The 12,787-nt window shown below is 33.3% G+C and overlaps 1 protein-coding gene across 2 annotated transcripts in view; it reads right to left on the reverse strand.

The window, feature by feature from the left end:
- The window catches only part of LOC121410429, a 78,012-nt gene that overhangs the window by 51,184 nt on the left and 14,041 nt on the right, over positions 1-12,787 (reverse strand). Inside the window, exons 1-2 of one of the 2 annotated variants that reach the window (XM_041602516.1) lie at positions 12,081-12,267; positions 4,587-4,766 (exon numbers count right to left, since the gene is read on the reverse strand). In XM_041602516.1, the coding sequence (XP_041458450.1) occupies positions 4,587-4,766; positions 12,081-12,140 (240 nt within the window). In that variant the 5' untranslated portion in view covers positions 12,141-12,267. Of the gene's footprint in view, positions 1-4,586; positions 4,767-12,080; positions 12,268-12,787 lie in introns of those variants that run through there. The other variant, XM_041602514.1, reaches the window with a different exon arrangement.

A 12,787-nucleotide genomic window follows, 5' to 3' on the forward strand; every position in this document is an offset into this window, starting at 1 on the left:
CAATTCTTTAGTTCCTTTTCCTTATTTTATCTATGTATATTTGTGTATGCGACTTTTGTAAAAACGATTGTAAATATCAGATGAACAAATAAAGTACCTCTTATGAGGATTAAAGAGAAAAAAAATCTTGAAAAGAGACATCCTTTTTAGATGTTTTTCTGGTCACGAATTGTACCCACTTGACAATGTAAGTGTGCCCCCCCCCTCCCGGGAAAAGAATACAATGATCCATAATACAAAAACAATTGAAATTGTTTTCTCCAATTGAAGGGTACTGTATTTTCTTACTTCATATTACTCCAAAATGCCACATATAAGAATTATCAGTTACATAAAATGGAATTGTTTTGTTATATTTTCTTGGTTAAGAAACTGCCATCATTTCTCCCTTTAAGAGTCCTGTGAAGTAGCTATGAAGAAAGTTGAGTCTTGTAATCAGCATGATTTCTCTAAAATATGAATCAAAATGACTGAGAAAAGAAGGCTTAGCATGAATTCACCTGTTGTTTACATCCTAGTTACATGAGACCAAATTCCTGTTTGGCTCTGTATTCTGAGATAACACAGGTAACATAGCTGACTTGGCATTTTTAATTGATTAAAATGTCTAACTTGTGTTTACCAGTCACAGCTCACCTGTCTTGAACTCTAAGCTATTAGAGAAATGTTTCATGATCAATTTGGTTTTATATGGATGACAAGAAGTGTAAACAGTAAATAATATAATTGGATGTTTAAAGCAACTGTATAGTGGAAATTCAAAATAAGGTAGAGAATTTTATTGCAGTGACCAATGACTCAGCCATGTATGACATTTAAAATAACATTAATTGACCTCTGACCTACATTCATATCTAAAGAAGATGAACGCTATTACAGAATGCTGACAGAACATACAGGCAGAGATAAGCAAATTGTGGATGTTTCAGAACTTTGACCACAAATAAAAAGACTTAAAAGAAACAAATTTTCCACTATGGAATCAACAAAACTATCCTAGTAAGTTAAACTATGCAAGACTACAATGCATGCAGTACCATTGATAAATGCCCTTTTAGAAAAAATAAACCGACAGGCCCTAATTGTTTGATATTCCGAACAACCTTAGTTATGGACAGTATTGAGAACTACACTACAATTCCCTCTGCTGCAGATTATATAAATCTCAGAGTTGTAACATAAACCAATTATTTATAGAATTGTAAAGTGATATGAATTCCTGTATAACGATGAATGATTTCAGTATCAATCATCTACCACTATCTGGGAATACACTTCTTTCCAATCGCTAGAATCAGCCCTAGGGTGAATAAGAAGATAAAAATAACCCAACTGCATGACCTGCTTTAAAACAATAGTATCTAGATTACAGGTCAATCTTATCCCCCCCCCCTCCTCTCTTTAAAAACAATTCTATCTTTGTGCATGCCAAGAAAGATAAACAATTATTAATTGTTAGAGGTAGTATTTACCTGTACTGACCGCACAGAAATGTTGTTAGTGCTAACAAAGCGCTAACAGAGGCCCTGTTACAACCGCCAATATGGCAGCGATGCCTAATGATACAACACATTGAAATGAATGTTTTGACTTCACAATCAGAAAGATGTGACTGGGCTTACTGTTAGCGTTCTGTTAAGCTAACAAAGTTTCTGTGCGGCCAGCACTGGTGGGGCCATTCCCCCAGTAGAGGGGGATGTATGTGGCTATTAACAAGAATGAAAATAACCCCTATTTTGGCTCAATTTTATGGACATTTTCCAAAACTGACCCCCTACTTTTACTTCTAGACAAGGTCAAATTTTTATTGATTTCAATGACACATGTGCACCCTTGTTTTATATACTTTGCACAGCAGGTATTTGTATTTTAAAAAAAAGGAGCAACAATCATGGGATTTAAGTCCTTAGAATTATTGTATTTTCTTGGAGTTGTCAATTCAGTTATAATATTCGAAGACAGTGATTGGAGATGATAATAATTAAGTCAACATACTGTAATACCGACTTATAATTTAAACCCAAGTTGTATCATTTTGTCAATCATTATTCAAAATTTTCATTCTATATGCTTTGGGTTTTTATTGATAATTGTTTTGTTCCAATAGTTTCTTTTAGCATGAAATGGGTTAAAGAATACACACCTGTGTGGAGATATCTAAGAATTATAAAATAGATCAGGGATTTCTTCTACCTAATGTGAAGAGGAAGTCTGCAATTCTAGGTTTTTGGATACACCGTTGGCATGCATTTCCGGCTCAGACACGTTCAAATTACTTTCTTGAGAATTGTATATTTGCCCTATGGTTTTCCCTTTCTTGTTTTTGTGAGGTTCAAGTCAATTAAATGAATCATTCAATGTAGGTCTGTTCACACCTGATTCAACCTATTTGTCAACCTGAACAGAAATTCATCACTACAAATAAAAATATAACTAAGATGATACTGTTTGGACCTCCAAATGGAACTTATTGTTTACTCATTAGAGTGATGCCTCTAATCAAACAATTTTCAAAACATTTTTGTCCAGCTTTAGGTGTAATATAAGATAATAGGTAGATGTCACACTGAGCAAATCATTATATTTTCTGGCTAGCATCATGATGAAACAGTTGTTGGTTTATAAACCAAATGAGTATCAGCTGAATGCTAGTGACTGTGTCCAATATGAATACAGTTCTATAAGGACTGTGAAATGTTACCAAGATCACTTATTAATTTTGCAAAATAAAAGCGAACATGGTACAGGCAAGAACATATGAGTGGAAAATGAAGGGTGTTTAAGTTAGACAAACTCTGTCAACCTAAGATTCAAAACCAATTTTCATTCTTTGTGAACCTAGACTTTTTATAATTATCAACTACAGTGCTTATGTTAATGAAATTTTACAACTGTAGAATTACTGGTAATAACAAAGAAAGGGAGTGCTTCACTTTTTGTTGTTGTTAAAATATTGATACCAGTGTTTGACATCAAAACAAGGAGAGAGAAATTCAAAAAGCTTGAATTGGTAGCCATTGTTTATATAAATTTATAAATAGTAAATTAATACATGTAAATGAAAAAAAGAAATGATGAACAAAAATATGTATTATTTTGGGCAATGAGTTTGTCATCTACTATGACTAACATCTAAAGAATCACTCTCTAGGAGGAAGTCAAAAGTTTTCTTCTCACTACAGTTTTATTAAATCTTAAAGCAAACTTACACATTTAAAGAATTTTTTTGACTCATCACACTCTAAAGGTCACTTCACAGTACCCACTATTGTATTCATAATAGCAATGGGTAAAAGAAGTGAAAGTGAGATAAAAATAAGCCTTTAACAGGATAGGTATCTTTTTATATGTTTTTATAATAATAATAATAAAATAATAATATTTGGCTTTTACATATCACTTAACACATCGGAACAATGTCTCTAAGCGCTAATTTATTACTTTGAGTCATCAGGGGAGTGTTTCATCAACATTTTCATCCGACAAGTTGTCAGATCTGACATCTTTCTCTGATGTTGATTGACTGAGAGGTATTGTTACTATGGTAACTGTCGGATAAAATGGGACTTGTCGCATAAAATGTCCGACATGTCCTTTCATGAAACCGCCCCTCCCCCCTGATTCTGGCATGCTCACACATACACACATAATGTATGTACTTTCTCCACTCCCTGGGAGCATTCCAACAAGAGCTTCAAGAATCAATTGCTATGCATATTACATCCATCCCACAGTGTACCCACTTAACACCTGGGTGGACAGTGTCAAAGTGTAGAATAACGCCATGCCAAAAGACACTAAGCAACGGTAGGATTTAAACAACCAACCCCTTGCTTACAAACCAAGAGTCAAAACCGATACACCACAACCTTCCATCTTTAACATGTACATATATAGAGGGTTTTGCGTGTTTGTATATAAAGTCCTAGAAAAAAAATTGTTTTTAAAATCAGACATATTTTAAAAGTAGTTACCTCACTGTTCATTTCTGCAAATAATACAAAACTATGGGGGAAATCTTAAAGAAGAAAGAACTCATCATCTAGATCTGAACAGAGCATTGAATACCTGTTTTGTGTGACAAATGTTACATGATGATAAAACTAGTACATACTGTAAATGAGGACACAAATGATGATCATTATCTGTCGGTCTCCATCACAATGTTACAAGTGAAAAAGAGGAGGCAGGGGTGAAAATTAATACAGTGAGGAAAACCTGATAAGAGAGGGTGTAGAGGGGATAGCTGGAAAGATAGTGAGCAAAGTATAAAGAAAAATAGTAAGAATGAGAGAAATTAAAAGTTATACTAGTTATAGGCAGACTGAGGGGTTCCTTGACAGTTGTTCCGCTCTAAATTCCATACACTAATCAAATGACCAACTTCAACCCTGGGTTTAGCACTATAACATAGCCTCAACTTAACATAAAACCCTTACCCTATATCTTAGACAAAATAAAGCCCAGAGCAATTGTTGAAGGAGCAAATGTTGTGTCACTGATTGAGGAATGGTTATAAAGAATGAGAGAGGGGGGTAAGGGAACGAAGGGGGGGGGGGGGAATACAGAGACATTGAATGACTCACTCTAGAAAGGCATCTCCTATTCCTGGAGCAGAGCCTGACCAGTTTTTGCTCTGATGTGGAAAGCTTGTTAGGATCCTGTTCTTCATCTCCAGATCCAATGGTGATCTGGCTAAGACGTTTGTATTCATGTTGGAGCTTGTTAATAGCATCTTGCAAGGCAGTGGCTGTTGCCTTCAGCTCCTGTAAGAAGAGATGAAAATTTACAATGAAATGGTTAAATTACTCCTTTATACATCAACATGACACATACAGAAAGTCTTGAATTTGATCCCTGTATTTGGAGGTGATTAACTCACAGTCACCCCTATATGTCTTTCTCCATATCTACATCTTTGGATGAATTGGATCAATTCTGAGATTAATCATTCATTTGAAAAGATACTAAATTAGTGCTGTATCAATGCAGATAAACTAACTTTGGGTGAAGAAGACTACACTTAAAATGGTTTAAGATGCAAAACATACAACTGAAAATGGGTCCACACACAAACATTTACAAAACATTACAACTGTGAGAAATTAACAAAACATGCAAACTACTATAGATTGATTGATGTTGATATGGAAGAAAAGTTAGTATAAGAATATTGCATTCACAAGACACTTTTTTGTGAAATACTTTATCCATAATCAACACCATTGGTTATCATATATAGAGATGTTGTATATGACAGGATTATTGAAAAATGAATAAAAAGTGTGTCAGTACACTGATCATGTTTATGTTGCTATTTAGAATGTGTACCTTTTAGGTAAGTACATTTCCTGTATTCTATGCATGTAACATGAGTTTAGCAATGGGGCTTATAGTTGGAGATGCAAGATGGAATGTAAAAGAGGAAGATTTGGTAGGAAAAGGGATATAGAATGGGGTAAATGGTTTCCTTTCCAGAGAAGAAGTTGAATCTTTAATGCTACTTAAATTATAATTATGAATGAATAAATGCTTCATCAATAAAGTGGATTATTGAAAAATATTTTTTTTTTAAAGCAACCAAAGTCAAGTTTTATGTTGGTTAAACCAAGGGGTCTCCTCTAAGTGCCAAAACATAGAATCACTTCAGGTAATTTTGCACATTAGGGTGTACTTAAGAGAGCATTCTAGCCCAACAATGTGTCAGTGGCATCTGACATTTCCTCCAAAGGATGCCATGCATTTCATAGCACCTTCATCCATCGACACCCGTCTACCCCCATGAACCTTGGGAGTGTACCCCTCCCAGGGGTGTAGGAAGGATCCCAGAAGTAACGGTATATACCCATGCAAGGATTGGGTGAGGGGTACTGATAGTCAAAAAGGGGGTAAGTCTATAGATAGAACCATAGATGAACGTGGAATGGAAATATGCAGGATGAGACAACAAAACAGAGAAAATAGTGTGCCAGTGAAAATTTTAATTACCTGCTGAGTTCCATTTACCTTATACATTGATAGTTTAAATTGCAAATCTACAGGGTGATATATGAATGCCGATTATACAGTGGTGCTCAAAAAGTAAGTGAACCCTACCACAAAATGCACTCCTTCATGCTAAGTGTTGAATGTAGACAACATTGCTACAATGGTCAGCAAGCCCAGAGAAACAAACTTTATAGAATGTAGTATTAGTATTAAAATTTTATCACCTGGCTTCACGATTAAATACATGTATCTAAAACATGGCAGAACTTGAACACTTAACATATATTCATTTTGTGGGTCGGGTTCACTAACTTTTGAACACCACTACTATATCCAAAAACATTATTTTTTAAGAAAGGTGATTTTGTGAAAAAGTAAAAAAGAGACCCCAAGAAGAGAGAGGGTGACAGAATGAGAGGGAGGTGTACAGCACTGCAACAATTATGTGAAAGTAATAAATGCTAAAAATTGAATGGAAATTAGTGACAACACATCTCCACAAATGGTGAGAATATGGACTTGGGATATATTTATAGGTTTACATCTATATTATTGACAGAGGGAGGGATACATAAACCTTAGTGCCACAGTGCTTTGTAACTGCATGTAAAAGTTTCTACACTATATATTCAATGGATTGGATTCAACAATGCAAACTAAAAGATATCCTTTCTATCTTATTCACTCTTACAAATACATCAAAACGAACTCTAGGTATTGAGCTATTTAATACCGCTAGCAAATAGTATAAACATCAAAATTGAAAAGCTTACAATTCTGTTCTATCACCATAGCTAGTGATAATCATAGGAGAAAATCTGATTCCATAAATTAACTGTATTTGACCAAAATAGTGGATTTCAATGCCTTAGGTCATAGAAATGAATTATAAACCAAGAGGTGTTTAGGCCTTTATCACATTAAAAAGTTTAAGAAAATTTTAGCATCAGCAGATGTGGATTAAGTTATTGACTCAGAGCATTTCAAAATTATTTTTTAGTAAGTTAAAACACAAAGGAATGGCTAGAATTGTCTAGTCAAGCAACACTGGAAATACTGTTCACACACTACACATGATGCAAGTTTCTTAACATATCTATCTACACTTCATTAAAATTTAGTTCCAGGAAATTAAGGTTATGATCCTATTTTAGGATATTCATTCCTGGGAGAGAAAGGGAAGGCTTCTATAAAAAAAGCATTTGCATTAATTTACATGTGTTTCATCGTCATGACTACTTATGACTCCTGGAAAGCTGCCTAGTATGTCTTAAAATAGAAAGAATGTTGCAGTCTCATATTATCTCTGGATTACAGTATATTGGAATATCCTATTCAGACATTGTCTTCAATGTCCTGTTGAAATATTCTTTTATAAATACTTTCATTTTAAATATCTTTTACTTCTTTACATATTTGTGTTGAATGTACGAAATATATTAATTTACACAGTCATGTAGCAGAGTCTGAATAAATGCCTTTACTTGATAATCAAATAAAAATGTGTTCATGTTAATTAGATTAAAAATTATATTTATTCATTAAAGCGCATCAATAACTTCAGTAAATGTCTTGATTTGTTTCTTTTAATTGTAGTTTGAAAAAATCTTGCAAATTCATCCGCTTAAAATGGAATGCCATTTTAAAAACGAGACACACCTTAATAACAGGACACATGACCTGTTCTTAAAAGTACTACTGAATTATGGCAATGAAGCTAAAGGCAATTGTCTGTATATAAGTATGCTACATTACACAGTGAACACATAATAGTTTGCAGGCATGGATGCCCAACCCCTGTGAATCATGTGTTTTTGTAAAAAAGAAAATCAATGTTTTGATTCTGCAATATCACTGAAATGGGTCACTGCCTAGAGATAGAGGAAAGTGATACTGTTACAATCCATTTTGTACTCTTAATCTTGGGAAGGAAATGATTTTAAACTGATTAGGTCTCGGATTATTATAATTGGGTCAATGAGGTATTAGTAAATGCCCTAGATTAATATGAGCCACTGATGATGTGATAATATGATTCAACCATTTCATTGAACAGTTAAAAGCTTCATAGAATAACTATGTGACATGGAATGTATTCAATTATTTTAGAATGTAAAAGATCACCTTGTATATCCTTCCAAGAAACAAAATAAAATCAATCATCTTTAGTCCAACAATAGTTAAAATCTTTTTAATGAATAAAATTTGTCTGTTGGAATGGTTTGTTAATTGAATTTTTTTTAAAATAGAAATATTGTAATCTTTGAAAGTAGCAATCTTACAATTAGAAGGTGACTAACAAATGAAGTTTTTAAAGGGTTCATTGTACTTTTGTCACTAATATGCCTGAAGTTACATATTCCATCTTTCCTATTTCTACATAATTTAGTTTTTCAATTGTGGTCTCCTTCATTTCATGTTGAGCCTTGTCTATCATAAACCACTCAAGTGCAGAATTATAATTATCATTTTAGAAGTAAGCTTAGTTAGTGTTCACACACAAAAAATGATAGAAAGACGATTGTTCAATTTCTGTGCATTAAGCTTGTACCAGGTTATCATGTCTTTTTTTTTGGGGGGGGGGCACCAAGTGTAAGTGATAGCAATGTAAAAAAAACAATAGTGACATTTAATTACCATATCATTTTGCCATCATGACAGTGAATATGTTTTTCATAATCATTCTTCATCCATTAAAGCATGCCTAAAGCTCCAAAAAGTTTTAATGATGTAAATATCGTTGAACTACATTGCATTATTCTAACATCAGAATCTTATGTTGCATCCCATTAAACTTACTTTAAAAAAAATAAATTTATACTTTAGTAGATTAAGCACACTGTCTCAGTAATGTTTTTATTTTTTCTGAATAAAGGCATTTCAAATCATTATTATACAAATCACATTTTGGAAAGCTACATTATATCCTGACATTCTTGATCCATTCATAATGGTTTTATACCCCCTCCAAAAAACAATATAACACTTCAGACTTTAATTTGCATCTTTCATAAACATGTGTGTTATATCTTTCATTTTAGCTGACAATGATTACTTTTTTTTCTTTAAAAAAATTTGAATTTTACAATATATTAGATTAAGCACCCTGTATTGGGAATAAAATACATATATAAAATACATTTTAAAGACCCTCTAAGAAGTTTTCTCCTAAAACATAATACATTTCATCCCTTTTCTACCCCTGCAATCCCTACCCAACTTTTTATACTACAATACTCCATTCCCACAATTATTTCAAACTGTTTTACATTATTTTGGTATTAAATGCAAAATTATGTTTAATTGTTGAATATAGCTGATTGTTGATATATTCTAAACTACTTCCTTTCCAAATGAAAGTTGTTTTTCCCACCCCGCCCCCTCAGAGTAATGAATAGGAATAGCAAAGAGAGGAACAGGGTAGAAATATAGGGGGAGATGTCCACTCATAGTCTGATACAATAAATTGCATGGCATGCAGGGGTTAAAAATCCAACAGAGATGTTGCCTAAATGCACTGAGTGATATTACAAAATATTATTAACAGTGGTTTATAATGCTAAAACTATGTGCATGATACAAATGATTTTACAAAGTGTTCAAAACCTCCCGTTTCTTATTTTAATGAACAGTTTTTGAAATTCCTACCTGCACTTCATTTCAAATGTTTCAAATAAAAAAAAATGCATATCGTAAAATGATTGAATTCACACTTTTTATCTATATAAATAATTGCTCTGGTTTCCTTTAAAGCACAGAGTTATGAGCATCAGAAAAATAGTCCGACTATCTAAAAAAATGAGTTTTGGTGACCAGCCGAGGTTTAAGCTGGATCGTAAAATTGGTGGCAATTCGTCGCACGCACCACAAACCGTCCTCTCTGCGCACTTCGATGAGAAAGTTACTTTTACAGAAAACGCATTTAAAGAAAAGCTTTTTTAAAACCAGCAATAAGTGCACCTAGAAGGAGAGCAAATTATTTACCGGTGTCTTCGTTCAAAAGTTCAGGTTCCAAAGTTTCATCCCGTATCTTTATATTTTCTTGAAGTTAATTATTTACGCCACAGTGGGCAACGTAACAGAGAGGACGGTTCGTGGAATAGATTAGAAAGTTACTTTTACAGAAAACGCATTTAAAGAAAAGCTTTTTTAAAACCAGCAATAAGTGCACCTAAAAGGAGAGCAAATTATTTACCGGTGTCTTCGTTCAAAAGTTCAGGTTCCAAAGTTTCATCCCGTATCTTTATATTTTCTTGAAGTTAATTATTTACGCCACAGTGGGCAACGTAACAGAGAGGACGGTTCGTGGAATAGATACAGTGCGCTATCGCACCTCGCGATTTCACCACGCTCTGTTTTCTGCCAAACTAACTTTCGCATTGTAGTGCGCAGAGAGGACGGTTCGTGGTGCGTGCGACGAATTATTCAAATACATAGACAGCATGATTTGATACACATGCAATACATAAAAATAAGAAACAAAAACAAAATAAAATGGACCATGTTCAAAGAGAATGTTCACAGGTAAAGTCACTCTGAGTCATGCTTTTAATAAATTGAATTTATATAGTTATCTCTTGTCTTTTTCATGAGTGTATTCTACTCTATGGAAATTAGTCTAGGTGTGAATAAGTAAAACTTTTTTTATTAATCCCATGATAAATGTTTGTCAGGTCTGGCTCACTTTTATAGACATAACATGTATTTGTCACTTCTCTTTGACCTGTTAAGGACATAGGTCAGTTCAGAATAATTTAGGTAATATTTATAAATAAATGGATATATGAAAGTACAACTATTCAGTCAAACAGCTATAAGAAGTACTTTTCACATGAATATTTAATCAAAATATCAACCATTTTGTTGAAGGGTTAACCCTGATTTGAAAATTAAGCAAATACTTTCGTACAGTACATATTGTTCCTAAAACAATTAATAAACCATTTTATGCCCATAAAGGAATACATTTCTTGTTAATAACATATTTTTGGTTGATGACTTGAATATGTTTTAATAGCTAAGCATAATATTCACTCCTTCTTCTGACAAAGATCAAAACGAGAGCCAAATTTAGCTAAATCTTAAAATCTAAAAAACTATTTTTAATCCAGCTGCAGGAAAACAGCAATCAAAATGTCAATAGATATTAGGCATCACATTAAAGCACAGCATGGAAACTTAAATAGACACTGACGTGCATAAAAAGTTACTGTTTAATTATTCATGGTATTTGGTATTATTCCTCCTCTCTAAATACAATAGATATTATTTTTGTGCTTTGATACCCCTTGTTTACTTCACATGATTATCAAAATGCAAGAAAGTGATGGCTTTTTATGTTTCCTGTATTTTCAATCAAGATTAATGAATAACCATAGTAAAGCATGATTAATAAATAAAATAAAATGACCTGATACTTTTACTCATTTAACAGTTTTAGAATGATGGTAATGATAATTACACCGAATATGCCTTCTTGTTGTTCTTATTTCAGCAATGATCTTGTTATACTCTTTTAATCGTCTTATGTATAAGAACGAATGTATTACGTGCATGCCAGTATTTTGTATTAATTTTGTCTCTCCTTGATTATGTATATTTGTAATTTGTATGTTTGCATGTAAACAAAATGAATTTCCATTAAGTTGGACAATAAAACATTATATATATAAAGGGAAAAATAATGACATAAAATTTCAGAAGAAATGGTTGAAAAAAAAGGAGGAGAGGTGATATCAGGATATGAATAGAATGGGTCAAATTAAAACATCTGTGGTAGACCTAAAATCCATCTCTAAAACTTAAAGGGTTTAAAGTAATGTATAAAAAGAAAAAAAGAAGAGTGAGGTACTGAAGAAATGGAGACATAAAAAATCCCAAATTTCTAAATTGCACACTCAAAATCACCAGACATCAGGTACCTATTTATTCCTAAAATAAGAAGATGAGACATCAAACAATATATAGTAAGAAATAAGAATATGATGGGATCAAGACATCCTGTACTAATCCTTCTAATCAATCCTTAATCCATCACGATCCCAGCCACCAAAATAATCTCCCCCAATTGAGCGATCACTATCCCACAATACCTTGCATCGCTGACTGGTCCTTTTGCCTCGCTCCCATGAATATCGCTTCCTCAACACCATAATAGATCCTCTAAAACCATATAAATTTACTTTAAAATGTTAAGCATGAGGATATGAAGATTCTCATACAGTAATCCAATAACAGTCCTAAGAAGTCATAGAGAACCAGTTTCAATTCTAGAGACCATAAAAGTAACTTCAAAGTTGCATCATGGACAAAGAATGAGTCTCTTCAGAATTAGCCATCCCAATCGTATAAGGATGATGAAGTATATATCCAGATAGGTTGGTGATTAAAAATTCATATTCTGATGAACATACACAACTTCCAAGCATCAGAAGCAAAACAGTGATATTTTGATTGGTCTTCCTCCAAACATGTGCTCCATTCCATAGCATCCTCACTCAAGATATGAGAGCATACTACATTACATGCCATGTCTGGTGACAATCATACCAAAATTGCATTGTAATAATTCAATTCACAGCTCAAAACCCCATGAAGTACAAAAGAGAGATATATATGCTCAAAATATGACTTCCCCTGCATTGCTTACTCATGAACCAAACAAAGCATTTTGTCTAAGCGAAGGTCTAAACACCATGGACCGTTCTCTCCAGGAGACAAGTGGGGGCTCTCTCTTCCTCTTACTGATTCACAAGACAACAGAGTAGATGAAGAGTCAGAGAGGTTGGGATTAGGGTGC

Source organism: Lytechinus variegatus, chromosome 3, assembly GCF_018143015.1.
Source record: "Lytechinus variegatus isolate NC3 chromosome 3, Lvar_3.0, whole genome shotgun sequence".
NCBI lineage: Eukaryota > Metazoa > Echinodermata > Echinoidea > Temnopleuroida > Toxopneustidae > Lytechinus > Lytechinus variegatus.